Here is a 20,833-nt window from a genome sequence, read left to right on the forward strand (position 1 = left end):
GGGCAAAGGACAGAGTGCAACTGTAACATTTAAACATTTTTCTCCTCAAGGCTGCCCTGTGCGTGATTACAGACCTCAAAGCATTGCCATAACTACTCCACTTCAAAGCGGTGATCTACAGAACACTCAATATTGTTCCTCTCTTCAGCAACAGGCTTCTCCATTTCATGCATTGGAGCCTTGCACTACTTCTGTCCCTAATTCAAATCAAACTCACATAGTCCAGAATACCCCCTCCACAAGTCAGCAGTTACATAGTACCTCTAACACAAAAGAAAGTAACATAAGTGAGTGTGTCCCAGACACAAAAAAGGAAATGGATAGAGTGTCCACCATAGTTTATTCTTCCCGTTTTGTGAAGGATCCACGACTGTCTACAAGAGAAATAAACAACCCAGAGGGGAAAGGTTCAAAGGAACAACAAATGACAGACATTTCTCCAAACAGCATTGTGGCAGATGAACAGAAATGTCACACAAGCTTTAAAAATCTGAAAAAGGAAAGTACACGGGCTGGAATTGAAGAAGATGCTAAAGGATTCCCTGCAAAACTTGACAGAGATAAACGTGACATCCCATCTGAGTACACCACAAAGCACAAAAAAAATCCTTCTGTTAAATCACTAAAAATGAAGTTACAGAAATATGCTGCATATTTTCAAATGACAGAAAAAGAGAGACAAGAAAAAATTTGGTCAGAGGACAGTTTGTCAACAGAGCAAAAGTATTTGTTGATTGACCGAATACATTTTTATGAGACATACTACCATAGACACAAACAAGGATTGCTTTCTGAAAAAGATTTGGAAGTAGAAATAACTTCAGACCTGCTACACAAAACACCAGAAATGAATGCAAATCATTTGTCCTCCAGTCTTCCAAGGACTCAGCAGGAAACATCTGTAGAAAACCATCAGCATATAAGACAAGAGGGATTTACAATTGACATGAATATGTCTGACTTCAGTCCTAGACTGGATGTTGTTGATGGACTGGAGAATACTGGAGACGTGGATTACATCGGTTTTGAACGAATCAGATGTAACAGTCCTGAAACCATGGTGATAAGCTTGAAGGGAACAGAGCACAGTTCTTCAACACATACGCTTATAAATAGTGTAAAACAACTGGATAATCCTTTGGTTCCAACTTCACAGGTCCTTGGAATTTCCAAGCAATGCTCAGAACACAGATCCTTACAGCAGGGAACACAAGAAGAAAAGCAAAATGCAGTGACAATCATGAATGATTTTAAAACATCAAGGGATGTTACCAGTCCCTCCTCACAGATGCCAGTGAATCACTGTGAACCTAAACAAAGTGAGAGTTCTTGCAAATTGGAGATTGTTGGAGAGTGCTTACAAACTGACTCTGCATCAAGTAATGCAGAGAAGGACAGACCTGATTCAGGGATTTTCCTCATACATGAGGGTGACACTGAATTTATGAATATTGCAAGATGTGAGGAGATCTCTGCAATTGGAATGTCAAGCCGAGTGGAGACCACACAAAATGATGCACAGTATCATGACAGGAAAACATTGACAGACTTTATTTGTGATGGGCATTCCAATAAATTGAATGGTTTACAACTCAAAGACACCATCTACAACAAATTGTACAATAGAATACAGGTGGATCAGCTATTGCCTAATTCAAATGGAGTCAGATTTGTCTCCAACAAATCCTATCTAAAACCCAAACTTGTAGACAAATCTCTTGATAGCTACAGTCTAAGTGGAAATCCTGACCAAACAAACAAAACAGAGGACCACATTACTGGAACACAATGGCATAATTTTGGAGAACATCAAGTCCTCAAGGTTACAATAAAGTCAGACAGGTATCCTGTAAATTCCACAAGGTCAGGATCACTCTCAGAGAGATTTTCAACTGCAAAACGTACTCATATGAAATTTTCCCACCATGTGCAGGAAGGTGTGGGGTCTGACAACAGCTGTACTATTGAACCTTCTAAAGATAATAACTGTGATCTACCGGCATCAATCTCCAGCAGTGATGTAGGACATGACACAAGTTATAGAAATTTGACACTGATCCAACTACTGGCAGAAAAGTACAATAAACTTGAACTGTTTACCAGCCAGAGATTTTGTAGATGGAAAAAAGTGTCTCACATTCCTTGTTCAAGAATTTCAACTCATTCTCTTCGACACACCCTTAGAAGAGTAAGGAAACTCAGGAGAGAACTTTTGAGGAGAACAAAGAAGTATTTCAAACCAAGCTTTGTTGTGAAAAGTAATTGTATTGCAAAAAATAACAAAGTGATAGAGGTTTCAACAAATTGCCAGTCACATACCAGTGAGACAGACAATGAATGTAACACAGATCAAAGGAAACACAGTATCTCAAATACCATAAGTCCAGTGTCTGAGCCTTACAGAAAGATACAACTTTCTAATGTGGAGAATAACGAAATGATTGTTTGCCACAGCGTTGCCGTTCAGAGAGCATTTTCATGTCCAAACTCATGTGCTAATTACAATCACCAAAGATGCCACATGGAACAAGAAAAGAGTACATCACAGGACAATGACCTACAAACCAAAGCATATACTCCAATATCTTCTGAAGATGTGAAAAGTGAACTTACAAGTAGGCCCACTGATGACGACGTTCCAGTAAATCAAAGAGTGGATTATTTTACTGGACCACTTATGAGCACTCTTTGCAACAGTACCTTAAATAATGTTTTAAATAATGTTAACAGAAACACAAGCAAAGAACAAGTAGAAATTCCTCAGGATTTCCCAGCTTCAGTGATAAAGACTGCAAAGGAGGCAGAGAAGAACAATGCAATGAGCATTTTTGATGAAGGATCATGTCCAAATACAAGTCAAAACACCTGTGATCCTGAACATCATGAAAGGGACACATCTGTGGAGAAGGCATCTGAGGCCAAATCATGCCCACAGAAATCTGTGGAAGAGGTTCAAAACAATATTCCAAAGAGTCAAACAGGATACAACATTCTGATTCATGAAAACATGGACTATTCCAATGAACCACTTTCAAGGTTTCCCTGCGATAGGACTACAGAAAATGCAGTCAGCAGTAGTGTATCCAAAGATCAGGTAGATGTGGAGTTAGTTTGGAAGAGCAAAACTAAGAAAAGTGAAACTGAAACAGAGAAAACTGAAATTCAAAGCATTTGTGCTCTTGAAAAGTCTTGTGAAAGGACACGTGTCAGCAGTGATGATTTAAGCTGTGATAGTGGATCCAAAAATACAGAGCATGAAGAAAATGCATTACAGGAAGAAGCACAGCAGGCCAAAACATATTTGCCAAAGACTTTACAAAAGGTTAACAGTGAGCTTATAAGCACCCCCTCTGACAGCCTTCCAGTTGACCTAAGCACAGATTATTGCACTGAACCAGTTTCTAGCACCTTGTGCAACAGTACATTAAATAATGTAATAAAAGAAATAAAAAGCAAGGAACAGGTTGAAATTTGTCAAGATATACCAGCTTCAGTGATAACAGGTAGAAAGGAGGTAGAGAAGAACATTGTAAGGACAACAGGTGATCAGAAAGCATCACATATAAATGCAAATGAAAAAAACTGTGATCCAGAGCATGAGGAAGGCAACACTGTGGAGAGGACATTAGAAGCCAGTCCATGGCCATTAAAATCTAAAGAGGAAGTCCAGTCTGACAATTCAAAGTGTCAAAAAGGAAACAACATTCTTCTTCATGAAACCATGGATTATTCTGATGAAACAGCTTCAAAGTTTCCATGTGACAGTGCCTCAGAGAATGTAATCAGCAGTGTCATAACCAAACCACAGGTAGAAATGGAATTTGGTGGGCAGAGTCAATATAATATATGTGAAGTGAAGAAGCCTAGAAATCACAGCAATTCTGAATCTGATGAGTTTTGTTCGAACCCATGTGTCAGCAGCAATGATGCAATCCATTCTTGTGTGCCTACAAACACAGAAAACTTACAAGAAGACGTGATTCAGGAAATGGAGATGCACAGCCACTCCCAGAAAGTCTTGAAAGTGTCAGAAGGTGATGAAGCACCTGTTCCAATTCAAGACAGCAATCTAATTCATGAAAATACCAAGGATCCTGCTGCATCGGTCTTGACGATTCTTTCTGAACCTCATTTGGGAGATGCTGTCCTCAGTGACAGTACAACCAGTCCACAGGTAAAGATGACACTAGATCCAAAAAATCCAGAAAACAACAGTGACAAATCAAAAGCAGAGAAAACTGGTGGTAGAAGTTATACTGATGATGACACAGTATATCCAAATATATGTGTCCAAGCAGCTGACACATACAAACAGAGACATCAAGAGAGGACAGTGTCCCAGGAGATGACCCTGGATGCTTGCCAGTACACTCTGAAAGCTTTAGAAGTGAAACGTGACATTCCTGAGAGTTTAATATCCAGCAAAACCATGAATGGTCTCACTGAACCAGTATCTGCGGTTATTTGCAATAATATAATACCATGTATGATTAGCAGCAAGAAAACAAAACCACAGGTGGAAAAAACAGGACGCTTGCCCAGTTCAGCATGTAAGGATAAAATGGCAGCAAGGACCATAACACCACAGGACACTTCTCATTCATCCTTTCAAAGGGAAAAGAATGCCAATGGCATAAAATCTCAAGAAACTCAACTCATTGTGAAGTTAAGAAACTATCTGACAAAATTTGAGTCTACAGTCAAGAGACAGGAAATGACTGAACCTTCAGAGGAGAATAATTTGCCTGTAGCTTGGATAGCCTTAGACAGCACAGTTCATAAACAGCAGTTATTTGGTTTGGGACCCAGCAAGAAGATGATTTTGCCTTATCTTAAAGCCCCAGACAGCTCTCTCCCAACAAGTAGCAATTCTTTTGATAATGTTCAGACCTTCACAATAAGGGAGGAGGACATTGAAAAAGCTTGTAGACAATTAAGTGAGGCAGATCACACTATGGAACTCTCTAAACAGAGGGTTAATAAAAGACGTCAAGGACAAAAAAGCAGAGTGTTAAAAAGGAAAAAAAAGAACACAGTGGCACAAGTAAGTCCTGACAGTACCAGTATGCTGGGAACAGCCACTGATGATTCTGCCCTACATGTGATTCAATCAAACAATGGAAAGAACGTAGCTGGACAAATGGATATTCCAAGAAATACACCTGATGTTTATCAGTTGAGACAAAATCATGAAAATGCAGTACACCACAGACATACAGTCTGTACTGACAAATACATCTATAGTCAACAACACTGTGAAATCCCATGTAAAATAAAAGAGGATACTACATATTTTCACAGAGAGTACAGTATCACTGACATCTCCTGCATCCTAAAGGAAGCTGATCATTCAGTTAGCCTAGCTGAACTCTGGAGATTGAAATCAAAATCCAAAGACATGCTGCAGCATTTCATTTCAAACTTTGAACGGGATCAGAATGTTGCATTTAGTGAGTCCATTATTTCACGAGATCTCATTATTGAAAAATATTTACGCCATCCTCCTACTCCATTACCTCTAAAATTTGAGGCTCTAAATTCATTCCTGGAGCTGCAGATGGTATTTGAAGCCTGTCAATTTGTGGAAAATAAAATTAACTTTCTGACTGGGCAGCCAACATTCAGGAGTTTGCTTTGGTACGACCCTACCCTTTTTGGTGAACTCTACAAATGTGAGATTGGGTTTCAACAGCAGTCGTCGCTATTTACAGCCTTCCAGGAAAGTTTGGCAAAAGATGGCTATAGCAAATTGCAAGAATACCACTTTGCAGTTTCCACCTTACATCAACAGCTCCAAGGGACGCCTGATGCATCTTATTATATGTATCTGAAAAGCAAGCGAGAGAGACTAGAGACAGAGGCTGCATTGAGAAATCACTCTGACCTCAAGAGCTTCTTCCTGTCTGTACCTCTGTCCTCTGCGATTAACTTTGGCGACTCTCTTGAGAGTTTAGAGAAGCTGCATACTATGGTAATGGCCTTTGCAGAAATGCCAGAACAATTGCCAGGCATATTTGACATTGGAAAAGCAGAACACCTGTCCATGATGTGCAGATATCTCTATGAGAAAACAAATGTTTTAAGGTCAGGAAAACGAATGGACAACAAAATTTCTTGGTTTGGTCTAGAGCATCTTCGATATGATGCTTCAAAGATTCTTATGTGGAGGGATACCGAACATGGGAATTCAAATTCACAAATAGTTTATGGGATAACAGAGTCTGGCATCTCATTAGTGAACAGACCTTCACAGTTCCTACTTGGAACAGGGATCTCAACATTACAACAAGAAAATGCTCCACAGAAGCATAAAGACCAGCTGGAAGCTTCAAGCAGACAAATAAAGCACCATGTGCAGGTAAGACATAAGTCCTGTCTACTTGTTTCAGACAAATTGACAACAGATGAAACAGATAATTAACAGAATTAAATACTTGTGTGTTTGTTTGAAATGCATTGTAATGTTCAGTTTTGTATTTTTATTCATTTTCTAGAACAAAAGTACTGGAAACGATCATTTGAAGAAAGTCAACCGGTCAACTAAAAGGAGGTAAGAATCAAAGCAAAAGTTTAAAGATTGGTTTTCAGTAATTTGCCATATTTCACTTTTAGAATCCCTCAGTTCTTAGTAAAGAAATTTACACAGAATTCAACCATTTCAATAACATGCAAAAAATCCTCAATTTTAATTTTCTGCAGGTCAACTCATCCCCCATTGAAATATAATATGGGTCATGGAGGTGTTGATCAACCTCATATATCACAAAAGAACAAAGCTGCCCATTACCAGCAAAGTTCTTGCCATACCTCAATCCACAAAGGCACTGCTGTAAACTGGAGAAGAGCATCTTATGACAATCATTCTCAGGACCTGAATGCAGTAGAGTTTGGGTGTAATTTTGCGCCACATCCGCATTCTAAATTAAGGGCCCTCCTTCAGTCTAACAAGGGTATGTCTTTACAACAGTCACAGTTAAAGTCAACCTCTGTGACAGATAATGAGAGAGCTCGAATTGCAGGACAACAACAGTGGTATCCACCCATGAACCACCAAGTGACATTAAGTTATGAACCACAAATACTGCATCCTTGGGCTACTGGAGGAATTCAGCATCAATCAACCAACAGTGCACCTATTTTTCCTGAAGTTTCAGAAGAGCAAGCTTACCTGTCATCTATATCCCAAACTCCTGCACCTCCTCTCTTCTCACTCCAACCCTTTTCAAACACTACAAACCATGTCTACCCCCTCACAGAAACCACACCAATAAACTACCCATACTTCCTATTAAATGGCCGCACATATTCCACTGGAGGCCCCTCTGTATCAACACTTCAAACTGAAACTGCCTATTGTTCTCATATACTGTAATGCTGTATTATTATTTTGTTCCTCTGGGATTCCTCCCCTGGGTATGTATAATTAGGGATTAATCTTGCTTTTCTATTGCTGATTACATACAGACTATCAAAAGTTTCACACCTCTCTGTTAAGTCAATTTCAATACCGTATGTAAATCAATTGAATATTCACACTGAAAATGACCTATTGTCTTGTGCCATATCATTATCCTGTAAAGTAATGTTTTCATCAGTTTCTTGTATATTTCATATCTATATTTCTATATTTCATGTCATTCCTATGTTGAACTTTTATATTACTTTGTTGACGATAAATTAATATTCTGTATAATAATCAAATAATATTCTTAGCAGTCATTAAATAATACAGGAAACACTGGTATATTGGTATATGATTTATGATTTGTTTTTATCACTGTCATTTCAGGGTAAAAGGGTAATAGATAAGGAAAAGAGGAAAAGTGTAGCAGTAATAAGCTTGGATGCATTCCTGTGTTTTTTAGTTGTTCATGACCAAGCAGTTAATAATAATTTACATTTCAGAGAATGTTTGAGGAAGATTGTTCCCAAAAGCAAAGCACAGAACCTTAATGCGAGTGCCGCTCGATTAGTCCTCTCGGCCACTAGGAGGCAGAGACACATAAATGCATTTATGACGAGATGGTGAAAAGAGAGATCTTCTGGAAATGCCTTTATGATGACGTCGGTACGAGGCTAATGCGGAGCGGCCATTACATAGCGAGTTTCCCTGGGAAGGTCGGGAGGAATAGGGAACCAAGCGAATAACATCAACGACAACTCGCTGTTGTTAAGATCAGGGTCATCTCTATAACAATATTTAGGACAACTACGTGTTAACGTATTTGCGGTAAAATACTCGGATACGCTTTTTAATGGTTGTAATAACATTCAGTTTTGAACGTTAGCTCTAGCTTTAAGATTACCAATAGGCTAGCAAAGCGGCCAAACCCGTATCCTGTATCCAAGTCAGCGAGTCAGCAGGCTAATTTGAAAAGCGCCGATAGTCCCGACTCAGTGGTGTTACGACAGTGGTATTAATCAGTTTTCACTCATAATGGACGATAAAGCGTTCACAAAGGAATTAGACCAGTGGGTCGAGCAACTGAATGAGTGCAAGCAGCTTACGGAGAATCAAGTGAGGACGTTATGCGAAAAGGTGCGTATTGCTAACTAGCTATCAAGCAAGCTAACATGTATGTCACATTAATTGATTTCCTCGATAACCTTCTAGCTTAAACGTAGCTATTATATTCGGCAAACAGTGTATACAGATACTTAAACTTCTCACACAGATGATTTACTGTTAAAGACTTGAGTGCCATCGAACTCGTGTTTATTGGACTAAATCGATTTTTATTAGCTAGATACCTAAAGAAGCCACAAAGCTAGCAAAGTATAACTACGCATTGGTTTGCCTGGATTTGGGGTACCTATCTTAACAGTGTTGAACTGATGGCCAACCTATCAAATACAGGATAACCATATAATGAATTAACAGAGTACAGATAGTGTGCTTTTCGCTCACAAGTCTAATGTAAAGTGTACGAGCTTCTAGTTAAGCTAGCTACGTTAATAACGTCAACATGTACGACAAATTGCGGAAATAATCAGAAACATTGTTTAACACACCTTGTTAAGCAATGTTTCGGATTATTCCTGCAATTCTGAAGTTTTGTACTGTTCAAATACACGGGAAAATGATTCCGCCTATTTAGTATTTGACCGGTGAACTTATCTACAAGCGAATGTGGTTTTCTGGCTCATCAACCAAATGATCTGCCATCATAGCCATTCTGTCTACAACAACGGTCTTTCAAATGTAGGGAACAAGTAAGCTGAGGATATGGTTACTTTTTTCCACTTTCTTCCACTAATGCCGTCTACAAACTAACAAATAGCCTAACAGCGATAGTATCAGTTTTAACATTAGCTATTTGCAGTTTTGTCTGACCGTTGTTTTAATGAACTGATTGCTATCCACAGTAATTGACGAAAAGTTAATGATTAACAAGGGACCTTTTTCTGTCGCTGTGCTGGTTTATTTACTGAAATCTTACCACGGTTTTGTCAGCAGACTAGGTTGATCATAAGCGAGCTGGTGTCATAAAAAACAGTGTTCTATAAACAGCCAACCATTTTATTAATTTCAATATGCGAAACGTAGTGTCAGCTTCCTGACTAATAATATTTATGCTGACTATCATTGAGATTTGATGAGACGAGTATTGCGTAACTTTCATAGCCTATGAATAGTCCCAAAGTCATTTTTATCCCCAGCACACAGATTTGATTCACATGAAGACCGAAATACTTAAACGAACTAGTTCAGACTATGAATATATATCTCTGTTCAAAACTTGCAAAGCAGACGGAGAAGTGTAATCTCTTTCTTGAAACATAATGCTTGGTCTGCTCTGTGCAGCACATCTCATTGATTTAAGGTTTGTATAAACTGAATAGGGCTTTTTTGAAACAAACAAACAAATAAGTTTGTCACTATTTGTAATAGCTGGAAGTGTGTGTCTACTTGCACTGTTGTAAGAGCTTTGTAAATGAACTAGGTGCACAGGATATCCTCAAATTCGTTGTATAGTCAGGTGTGAAATGAAAAGATATACTTAATATAATTTTTAGCCTCGCTGCAACTGTCAATTTATAACAACCATGTAAAAAGAGATACTTATGTTAAGAGGGATCATTACTGCATTACTGAGAAACTGTACTGGCCTAATTGGTACACACGTTTAATGTTTCGGCGATGAAAAGAAGGCCCACTCCTGAGGAGAATAAGATCAGTATCTTTTGATAATTTCTTGACAGTTTATTTATGGTTAAATCAGTCAGTTGTGTACACCGTGAGGATCATACTTGATCCATTATGTGGGTACCTCACAAAAGAACTATGGATTTCTTTGAATGTTGACTTGCATTTGACAAGTGATTTGTCACCAGATATCAGGTTAGAAATAAACCAAACTTTCAAATCTTTATCTTCATTCATGCTAGCATTACTAAAGAGATAAAGTCAGTAGATAGGATACTTTGGCCTATTTTCTTCAGAATTAGGTAATACCAGTGTTGGAGGTTGTGTGTGAAATCTTTCAATCCAAACAGTAATATCATGTTGCAAACACAAGACTTAGTCATACACAAATACTTTTATTAAAGGGTGTACATTGTACTGTTTACCCTGTTTAACTGCAGTGGGAGCACTGTTATCAGTCACTGCTGCGCTAGAGAGGGTTGGGACTGCAGAGGAGAGATCTCCATGGAAACTCACTCACAGTGTCTCCATGGTGATAGTGTGGTAGTTTCTTTTGCTGAATTGATGCTATTCTTAAAGTATAGATGCAACTGATTTTAACCATATTTTCCCCATCACGTTTTAGCCTTAAAACCAGTATGGGGATATGGTGGATTCCACTGAGATTGTGACATGCTATCATCAGCATTGTTACCTGGACGTGGTGGGGATATGTGAAGGCAGGATTTGAACAATGAGTTTTACACTCAGACCATCATAGCAGTCATTTGTATTGCCAGTTGAAAGAGGATTTGACGTTGTGATTAGAATTTAAAATCAGAATGGTACATATTACTTCCATTTGTCTCTGTCATGTTAGTGGACTAAGAACTGTATTATTCACACTGGTGCATCTCAACTACAATTAAGCTCTGCTCTGATGTTAACCAGGGTAAGGGTGTGACCCCTATCTACCAGGGGATATCAGTGATGGCATTTCCCTCGCTGTAAACTACCAATCAGCCATACTAGGGTTAACATAAGGAATTTAACAGACTACTTCTGTTATTAACTATGAAATATATATGGTCTTTGACATCATATGAATAATTATCTACATTTGGCATGTGGCCATATGACAGATTTGATTATTTTGATGTGAAATGTGTTGTTCTAATCATGGCTTCAACTGAAGATGCCAGTGTTAGCTTTTTTAGAACCTCAATCTTCACACTTTGTGGTGTGCATTAGACTCCCATCAGTAGAGCTTTTAGTTTTGAATGTGGTGGTGAAAAAGATGAAAAAATTGCTTTGATGACATGTGATTTCAATGTGTTTCACTTTAGTCCTTTGATGAATTAGGACATTTGGTATGACTTACAAACATCATATGTCTAGAGCAGCACTTTTTTTCTTGCTTGTGGATGTTTTTATATTCCTTTTTAACTCCAGCTGAAACATAAGTGTTAATAAATGAGGTGTTTTTGTCTAACATCCCAACTCTCAGAAACATGATATCCAAAATATTGTGAAGTCTGAAATTTCCATGTTTATTAAGAAGTAACTGTTATGTTCTCTTTAAACTCTTGCAGGCTAAAGAGATATTGACAAAGGAGTCAAATGTACAGGAGGTTCGTTGCCCTGTCACAGTATGTGGAGATGTGCATGGCCAGTTCCATGACCTCATGGAGCTCTTCAGAATTGGGGGAAAGTCACCTGACACCAACTACCTGTTTATGGGAGACTATGTGGACAGAGGCTATTACTCAGTGGAAACAGTAACGCTTCTTGTAGCACTAAAGGTACATTCACTTTATTAGGCCTCCAAGTCATTGTGGAAAGGCCGTAGTCCACAAAGTAAATGCTTTGCTCCTAGTCAGGGTAATTAAATGAAACATGAGAGAATATATGAGCTCATAAAGTGATTCATATGTAGAGTCATGTATGGACTTTGGTTCCTGTGCTTGCATTTTTTTTTTTTTTAATGTGTCAGCAACATATGTGGTCACGCATCTCTCTGTCCACAGGTCCGTTTCCCAGAACGCATTACAATATTGCGGGGTAACCATGAGAGTCGACAGATCACACAGGTGTACGGCTTTTATGATGAGTGTTTGAGGAAATATGGCAACGCAAACGTCTGGAAATACTTCACTGACCTTTTCGACTACCTGCCACTGACTGCCCTGGTTGATGGGCAGGTGAGGCCTTATTTTCATTTCAATGATTGCGTAGTCACCAGCATAACAAGAATCAAGAAGTGGGAGAGTATGATTTCATTGCACCAGATTTGATGAAATTTAACAAATATATTTATTTTGATTAAGATCTGATCAATATTGTGTCAGTGTAGAATGATTTGTGATGCAGTGGATGCTGTCATCATCATTATCAATGTGATGATTTTTTTTTCCCCTTCAGATATTCTGCCTGCACGGTGGTCTGTCTCCATCAATAGACACTCTGGATCACATTCGAGCTCTGGATCGCCTGCAGGAAGTTCCACACGAGGTTAGTTTACGCTCCCAAAACCCACATGGGCAAATCTCAGTGTTCTGCATTGCTTTTGTGTCGTTAATGCCATAAATACTGTCGAAAAATGATGTGGTCCTTGTACTCTTCTTCTTTGCATTGGTCGTCAAATAACTGTGCGATTTCATTTTTGCATTGCTGTCTCCCGATGTTTGTGCGTGCTGCTCTTTTAGGGCCCGATGTGTGATTTGCTGTGGTCAGATCCGGATGACCGTGGAGGCTGGGGCATCTCCCCCAGAGGTGCTGGTTACACCTTTGGACAGGACATTTCTGAAACCTTCAACCATGCCAACGGTCTTACACTTGTCTCCCGTGCCCATCAACTTGTCATGGAGGCAAGACTTTTTTTTTTTTTTTGCAGTACTGTCATAGCATTGTGTCTTAAAGTCTATATTTTCAAAGGTATTCAATTATAAGTTAGTTTTCACAGTAAATGGATATTCTCTACTCATCTTAAGTCATGTACTACGCTTTGTCTGGATCCAACCTAACCCTGCTTTGTGAGGCCATGTTATTGTCTCATGAAATTAACAGCCATTTAACCCAACTGGAAACTACTGTTATTGAGTAATCTTGCTAGTTAATATGCATTTTCATAATGGCAATTATTGCACTGGTACTAGTTGTACATGTAGGACTGCGCAAAGCAAGCAAAGTTTATGGACTCGATGTAATGTGAAGAGGCATGGAGACCCCACCTCTGGTCCAGGCACAGAGAATGCTCATGCTTTTATGTTGGTAATATGAGATGTTTAAGCACTTCCATCAGGAAGTGGTACAGTAATGATGGTTTCTCTTTTCAGGGATACAACTGGTGTCATGACAGAAACGTTGTCACCATTTTCAGTGCACCAAACTACTGCTATCGCTGCGGCAACCAGGCTGCTATCATGGAACTGGATGATACTCTTAAATATTCCTTGTAAGTACCTTAATGGAAAGAGATAATGACAAAAATTGCAAACCCACAGAGGTATTTGAGGAGTTAAGCCATTTCTACCTCTTGTGTCGTTGTTCTTGCAGCCTTCAGTTTGATCCTGCACCTCGACGTGGGGAGCCCCATGTGACCCGCCGCACCCCTGATTACTTCTTGTAAATGTGCACTGGCCTGATGTAGGAACACAAGACCTCTGAAGCAAGCAACAAAACCTGACAAATCCCAGTATAGCTATATAAAAATGCCCAGTGTACATGTATTGGGATATGTTATGACATGAAAGCACTAACATGGACCAAAATGTGCCATATAAGCATTAATGCAGAAATACAAATTGCCCTGTGTCTCAGTACTGCTACACAGTGTCCTGTTTTAGCCTAGTGCAATTGCCTGCTGTAAACTATTGATAGTAATGTTCTCTTTGTTCTTGAATTGTACATTACTCTGAGCAAAATAAAAAAAAAGAAAAAAAAGTGACAACTAGCTTTCCCCCAATATCACTGGACAACGTACTTTGAGTTGGCAAGGCCAGGCATGTGAAATACAGTAATATTTTATACAACAAATGCACAAGCTTACATCCCTTCCTGTCAGATCACCAAAAACACTATACTATTGGGAATGAATGCTTAAACAGAAGGAGTCTTCTCTCCTTTTTGGGAGTGTATGCTTTCATGTATATGGACCCTTATCTTGACCCTACTGTCCCCTTTGTCTAATCTTTACCATTTTTGTGTTTACCGTCTCTACTCTGTGTATGTGTCATTATGTGATTGCCTCTTCTTTGGTGTATTTGAACTAATAAAGTACTTTTAATCGCAAACTACTCCACTGAATAACTTATGATTTACCTGTAATGATAAAATTATACACCTCCAATAAAGTGAGGTACCATTCCAACGTGTAAAAAGAATGTGTATGTCAGTACTCTAATATGGTGCAAATTATACAAAAGCCAAAGAAGTTAGTTTAAATGTCCCATTTAATGCCTCAGGTTGTAGAGGGGTCTTTTTCCTCTATATTCAGAACCGTATCTCTAACAATGCCCACGTCCTCCAAACTCAGTTCTGCTCCTGTGAGAAGAGGCCTCCGTGGGTAGGAGGTGCATAATGTGTAGATTGTGGGATGGTATCCGGTCTTGAGTAAAAAATCCAGAAGGACCTACAACAGGACAAAAGGGAGATGCCTTATTACTCTCTTTTCCTCTCATGAAATATATAGGTATGACTATCAGACATTACTTACAAAAGAGCTATGGGATTTAAGGAATCTCCTGTAGACTGTCCTTCCACTTGGGCATCGTAGTGCTACTTTTACAACCTGAAAGTAAGATCATATTTGAATACTGTCAATGTGCAGAAATGCCAAACACAGCTGATGGTATCATTTTGGCTGAGATTTTAGATTAGTTTTACTTCAAAACTGCATGATACAATCTGTTGGCTAGAGTATTGTATTACTCACCCCCTCAGTATCATCTGAGGGCTCATCAGGTAAAACTATGACCTTGGGGAAAAAAATGGATAAAAATTCACAAATTGAAACTGAAGGTGAAAAAGCATTAAATGTGAGCATCGACAGATGAACATGCCACATGAAATTGTCCTGCCAGACACAACTGACCCATGCGGAGTATTTCAGGTGCTCACCCTCTTTTCAGGACAAATGTGAACTGGCTCAGGAGCCCGACTTGTTCGCACCGGAAGCTTACGTCTCTTTATGGCCCTCTGGTTGGGAGTCTCATTCGTATCCTCTTGTATATGCAGCTCAGTCTCCCCTTCCTGGCTCAATACAACTGTATTTGTAAGTGTTTGAAGACATTAGACTAATTAAGACATTGAATATTATGGGCAGTTTTTCTCACCCCAACTGAATAGCCTGGACTGAGCTTCCAGGTCTCCCCAGTCATTCGATAAAAGCGTTCCTCCTTCTGTCGGAGTAATGCCTCCTGACGTGGCCTCAGCACAAGCTCTTGATAAGATGAGGACTTTTAAAAGATAAAAAAATTCATTTTTAATTGAGGGTTGAGCAAATAATAGTGATAATAATGGCCTGGTCAAAAGCTTTATTTACACCATGACAAGCTTAGAAAATATTAACTTTTAAAAGTAGTGCTGTCTGAACCTTGGCATTGTGGCGTTCCTGTTGCTCTCTCCATGCCAGCTCTTGTTTCAGTTTCTCCTCCTCATTATCCCTTTGACCTGAGAAGAATTGGTCTCACTTAATAATAAAATATACACACTTCTGTCACACCAGTTTGCATAGTCCATCAATAAATATGAATGTCTCACTTTAGACACTTCGGAGAGGCAGTGTGTGATGGCTTCAGTGATACTGACACAAATTTAAGGCAATTTAAAACGAGACATTTTGGCACTCGTATTCAAAATAAGTGCAGTGATTTTTCTGAGCTATGATACGATTTTAACAGTTATATAAACTATCAGTGGGGTTCGAAACTGTCCAAATTAATTGACCAATTATTCGTATTTTTTTTTTTTAATGAAAACATATATAACTTACACTCTGTCGGCGCAGGGATGTTTGTACGCAAGAACGATTTCAGCCTTGGATACAAACTAGTTCCTAGCCAAGTCAGCAGACCCAGGAAGAACAGTCCACGACCAGCCAATAGCAAGGCACCTTTGATACCTGTTAAACAACGCAAGTATTTTAAAATAGAGTACTAGTAACATGGTTTGAGCTGTAAAGAAGAGGAAAACATTCACAGTACTGCAAGGCTGACGTGGAATGCAAACACTGCATGTTACACACTGCACTTTACCTAAGATCGAGAACTTCCACGACGTGAAGCAAAATATTAGTGCCAATACAGTACAAAGCACAGCTGATTTAAATGCGGCCATTTTCTCCACGAAGCCAAAAGAGAGGAAGTACAACCTAATATTTTCTAACTACTGTAGAGTGCTCTGCCGATTCACGGTTTTCTTTCGCTTGGAGTAACGTTGAGTCTCAATATCACATGGTACAATACAGACCCTTCTATTGGTTGACATTCGGCAGCGACAACCTCCATATTTCAGTAATGTTCTGTATTAGGCACGTAATATTCAGAAAAGATTGTAACAACGAATTCCGATTTCTACACTGCTGTTATAAATCTATTTCCAGAAATTGAAAATGTTATCGATAAAATGGACGGACAAGACAGACAGACAGATAGATAGATAGATAGACAGATAGATAGATAGACAGATAGAACGTAACTTGAATGCATTTATCAACTTCATTTTGCCTATTAATCTGCATAGCCTTTTATGGAACTAAATGGATGCAGCCATGTTTGCTCAGGCGTTATGTCAGCATACAGTACCCAACAATTTTAAATAGTTACATATACTAAAGGCACTACATGATGCAGACAATGGGCTTGCTGCTGTACTGATGCCTGTAATTCTTATCAGCAAGATCTTTTGAAATGGACATTGGTTTATAAACATACTCTGCTCCCCACACACATACTCTTTGTAATTTGGATATTCCATAAAATTTCGCCACTTCCTTCAATAAAAAATACTGTGCTTGTTAGACAATTGTTGAAACAATAAAACAATTGCATATTGAATTTGCTGATATATTTAATATCCCAGTTACACCTAAATATGTTAAGTTTACGTAGAGCAGCAGGTTTTTCTAGTCCTAGATCTTTGGAGGGTTGGTTTTGTAATGGAATGTTTTGAATAAGTTCTGTATCACTGATAATACAGACAGTCTGTTCCACGTTAAACATGTTTCAGAACATTTTAAGCTGAAGATGTGAAATTCTTGTGATTTCTGTGAAAGATAACCATTTTTCATCTCTTATACCATTTTATCGACCAACATGGATAACTAACTAACTAACACCATTTTATCTACCATATAAATATGTTGGACTGATTATGTGGTGCTGACATAATGATTTATTTTAACAATGACAAAATTACAAAATATCACATAAAATTGATACAATTACTGATAACACTTCCTCCATTACTGATAATGGTTAATTTCACACAGTATGTAAACAGTTGATCAGATAATGACCTTCACCAGCATTCAGAGAATGATGTAAAAGTAAACAGCCAATGAGAGCATATTCTACTGCCTAAAACATTCAGGAAACAATTAGAAAAAGTACACTTAAACATGGCACCGTTCACTGTGTTTGACTTTGAATCAACTAAGTCATTGTAATGCAGACAGTATGATTATACACTTTTGTATTGATCAGTATATTCATCATTTTTTTCTAATTTCCAGTTCCATCAGCATAGTGTCAAAACACCAGAGGCTTTGGATTCTCCCAAGGAAATTCTTCTCTGCCAAAATGTCCATAACAGGCAGTCTTCTGATAGATGGGCCTTTTTAGACCAAGCTCCCTGTTGAAGGATCAACATGGTAAATGTTCAACACAGAGTAAAGCCATTTGATGGTACTTTTGACTATAGTTAAAGAAAAGGTACTAGAATTCAAGTTCTTTGCTAACTATCACCAGGCACGTTTAACATTAGAGAAGTGCTTGCACTATGATTAAAAGACTATATGCAAGATATTACAGACTATGGAAAAAACAACGTTCCTGGAAAAGTTTTACTTACTTAACAATGACCCCTGGCCTAAGGTCAAAATTATTCTGTACTATCTTCAGAAGCTCGTCTTCATCCCTTGTTGATGTTCCATAATGGAAAACAGAGATTGACAAAGGGTGACTAACGCTAATGGCATATGATATCTAGAAGACAAGAAATAATAAAACCATCATTCAAAGTACATTTCAAGAAATGCACATTTGGAGCTTCACATCATTCTGACAGTGGGCGAATAAATCACCTTTGAAATATTTCATTATTTTAACTGTGCATTTCTCTGCATTTATAAGCACTGCTGTTAATTTCAGTAACTGCAGTGCTCACCTGTACTAAGACCCTCCGACAAAGCTTGGCTTTCACAAGCGACTTGGCCACCCAGCGGGCCGCATAAGCTGCAGAGCGGTCCACTTTAGAGTAGTCCTTTCCAGAGAAGGCTCCACCACCATGGCCACCCCAACCTCCATATGTATCCACAATAATCTTCCTCCCAGTCAGTCCTGCATCACCCTGTGTATGACAGACAGAAACCAATGAACACTGAAGCTCATAAACATAATGAAATAGGATTTCAAAATGTCAGGAAAAGCTGGTCAGATTAAAACGTGTGGGAGGGTTCTCTATTCTTTACCTGCGGACCACCAAATAGGAACTTTCCACTTGGCAGAAGATGATATATAGTCCTATCATCTAGATATTTAGCTGGAATAACAGTTTTGACCACTTTTTCCATGAGATTCTTTCGGATCTCAGCCAGAGAAATGTTAGGTGTGTGCTGAACTGAAATGACCACTGTGTGAACACGGAGAGGTTCCATGGCACCCATGTTGTCGCGGTATTCTATTGTCACCTGTGAAAAAAAAGAGATCATATTAGTAAAACTGAGTTGAGGTTTTCCATTACTCTTCAAGGTGCTGTAGAAGACACTGCTCCAGTTTCTTACAAAGTCTAGTTCCTATCCTTTCTTAAAATAACTTAAAAATGGCAAAAGAATAAAAGAATGAATAGAACATGTTACTATGAAATGAAGTATCAGTTAGGCCTACATCTATTCACAAACTACTATGACCAGCGCCCTTTCTATGATCTAACATTAACAACAAACCTCATTCCCTACTAAATAATTTACCTGTGTTTTCGAATCTGGCAGTATCCAGGGACACACTCCAGTCTTAGACAGCTCCTTTAGTTTATGATTAAGCTTATGAGCTAAGAGGATTGTCAGTGGCATACACTCCTCAGTTTCATCAGTTGCATAGCCAAACATCAGACCCTGTGAATGATTCAATTAATAGCAGGAAATGTGAGGTGATCTGAAATTTGAAAGCAACAGAGTTCTTTATTAAAACTGTAAAATGGGACCCAGTGTCTGAATGACTTTCTAAGACTAGCTGTATGTATTTGCAAATGCACAAAATTTTAAAATATCCAAGGAACACTACAGACACAGTTAAACTGAACTAGCTGTCTTAAAAAAAAAAAAATAAAACAGTTATGGTTATAGCTTAACAGAATGTCTTACCTGGTCTCCTGCACCAATATCCTCCTGATCTCTACCTTCAAACACACAGTCAGTGATCTCTGCAGCTTGAGGCTGTAGGGCCACAAGCACATTGCAGGTCTTATAATCAAAACCTGTGAGGAAAATGATGAATATACATTATGCAGTTAAACCCAAACAGATTCTATACACCTTACGTAACTATTAATGACCCTAGTACATCATTCCCAGAATTGGACCTTACCCTTGGATGAGTCATCATATCCAATATTCTTGATGGTGTCTCTGACCACCTTCTGGTGGTCTACAACTGCTGTGGACGTCACCTCCCCACAGAGCAGAACCATACCTGTCTTGGCCACACACTCTGTTCCAAAATATAGAGTAAAATCCTGTTTCAGCACTTGCAGAATTCTCAACAATTCTTGTCTCTGCAAATGACACTATGATACTGTTTTTCAAAACATTTGTGCTGCATATATTTCAGATTTTAGGGTTGAAATACACTGAACAAGATCCATGCCCTAGGGTCTCAGTGGAACACTCAAGAAACTTTTATTTGAATATCACAATAAGGTTTTGTCCCAGAAGTCCATGACACTTACCACAGGCCACTTTTGCATCAGGGTCCTGAGCAAGATAAGCATCCAAAATTGCATCACTAATTTGGTCACACATTTTATCTGTAAATAAGAGGAAAAAAAGAAAGAAAGTGATTTTAAAAAGTGATGAGCTTTGGGGCTATATGATTTGTCTTTTACCACGTGTACCACCATCGAGACATGTCTGGACATGAACAGCGCATTTTTTTAACATCCGCAAAGCGTAGCGTTCTTGATGTAATTAACTGTCAGCACTTTCCAAAGGAGTGAGAGGCAATGTTAGGTTACCGGCAATTTCGGTGCATTAAGTTATGAACTTCCAAAATGAATATGTAAAATTAAACGAGCGTATATTTTGGGATCAGTCGCTTTAAAAAAACAAAACAAAACAAAAACAAAAACGTTTACTTACCAGAATGCCCTTCGCCAACAGATTCGGAGGTAAACAGAAACGTTTTGCCTTTAGCATTTGTAGATCCGCTGGGATTCATATTTACGACGTTTAGACACGACAGGAGCACAGCGAAAGAAATCAGACAGTTTTAC

At 38.7% G+C, this 20,833-nt stretch overlaps 3 protein-coding genes across 6 annotated transcripts; 1 reads left to right on the forward strand and 2 right to left on the reverse strand.

Moving 5' to 3' along the window:
* Positions 1–8,079: 8,079 nt before the first annotated feature.
* On the forward strand, positions 8,080–14,418 carry ppp2cb (protein phosphatase 2, catalytic subunit, beta isozyme). Its single transcript, XM_030767227.1, has 7 exons — positions 8,080–8,539; positions 11,719–11,928; positions 12,154–12,327; positions 12,548–12,637; positions 12,832–12,993; positions 13,462–13,580; positions 13,682–14,418. The coding sequence occupies exons 1-7, from the start codon at positions 8,438–8,440 to the stop codon at positions 13,752–13,754; spliced, it is 930 nt and encodes a 309-aa protein (XP_030623087.1). The 5' UTR covers positions 8,080–8,437; the 3' UTR covers positions 13,755–14,418.
* Positions 14,419–14,568: 150 nt separating this feature from the next.
* On the reverse strand, positions 14,569–16,545 carry ubxn8 (UBX domain protein 8). The gene is made up of 8 exons (XM_030769174.1): positions 16,381–16,545; positions 16,119–16,247; positions 15,720–15,796; positions 15,460–15,582; positions 15,245–15,376; positions 15,060–15,101; positions 14,841–14,915; positions 14,569–14,756 (listed from the first exon to the last, which is right to left on the reverse strand). Exons 1-8 carry the CDS (start codon positions 16,460–16,462, stop codon positions 14,586–14,588), a joined length of 831 nt encoding a protein of 276 aa, XP_030625034.1. The 5' UTR covers positions 16,463–16,545; the 3' UTR covers positions 14,569–14,585.
* Positions 16,546–17,526: 981 nt separating this feature from the next.
* On the reverse strand, positions 17,527–20,833 carry mat2al (methionine adenosyltransferase II, alpha-like). Of its 4 annotated transcripts, none has more exons than XM_030769121.1 (9): positions 20,700–20,833; positions 20,291–20,368; positions 19,930–20,052; positions 19,707–19,819; positions 19,314–19,457; positions 18,816–19,034; positions 18,512–18,694; positions 18,241–18,330; positions 17,527–17,977 (listed from the first exon to the last, which is right to left on the reverse strand). In XM_030769121.1, the coding sequence occupies exons 1-9, from the start codon at positions 20,776–20,778 to the stop codon at positions 17,864–17,866; spliced, it is 1,143 nt and encodes a 380-aa protein (XP_030624981.1). In that variant the 5' UTR covers positions 20,779–20,833; the 3' UTR covers positions 17,527–17,863. The 4 variants fall into 4 exon arrangements, 3 of the variants coding, with proteins under 3 accessions (XP_030624981.1, XP_030624980.1, XP_030624982.1); XM_030769120.1 differs by having other exon boundaries at positions 18,197–18,330; XR_004025210.1 differs by having other exon boundaries at positions 17,920–17,977; positions 18,197–18,262.

This window comes from Chanos chanos, chromosome 3, assembly GCF_902362185.1.
Source record: "Chanos chanos chromosome 3, fChaCha1.1, whole genome shotgun sequence".
Lineage (NCBI taxonomy): Eukaryota > Metazoa > Chordata > Actinopteri > Gonorynchiformes > Chanidae > Chanos > Chanos chanos.

Coding starts and splice junctions, on each gene's coding strand:
- ppp2cb (XM_030767227.1), top strand. CDS start 8,438: ATGGACGATAAAGCGTTCACAAAGGAATTAGACCAGTGGGTCGAGCAA. Junction 8,540..11,718: donor TGAGGACGTTATGCGAAAAG/GTGCGTATTGCT, acceptor AAACTCTTGCAG/GCTAAAGAGATATTGACAAA. Junction 11,929..12,153: donor CGCTTCTTGTAGCACTAAAG/GTACATTCACTT, acceptor CTCTGTCCACAG/GTCCGTTTCCCAGAACGCAT.
- mat2al (XM_030769120.1), bottom strand. CDS start 20,778: ATGAATCCCAGCGGATCTACAAATGCTAAAGGCAAAACGTTTCTGTTT. Junction 20,053..20,290: donor TGATGCAAAAGTGGCCTGTG/GTAAGTGTCATG, acceptor ATTTTGGAACAG/AGTGTGTGGCCAAGACAGGT. Junction 19,458..19,706: donor ATATTGGTGCAGGAGACCAG/GTAAGACATTCT, acceptor AATCATTCACAG/GGTCTGATGTTTGGCTATGC.
- ubxn8 (XM_030769174.1), bottom strand. CDS start 16,462: ATGGCCGCATTTAAATCAGCTGTGCTTTGTACTGTATTGGCACTAATA. Junction 15,102..15,244: donor ACATTTGTCCTGAAAAGAGG/GTGAGCACCTGA, acceptor TTTTTCCCCAAG/GTCATAGTTTTACCTGATGA. Junction 14,757..14,840: donor TTAAATCCCATAGCTCTTTT/GTAAGTAATGTC, acceptor GTCCTGTTGTAG/GTCCTTCTGGATTTTTTACT.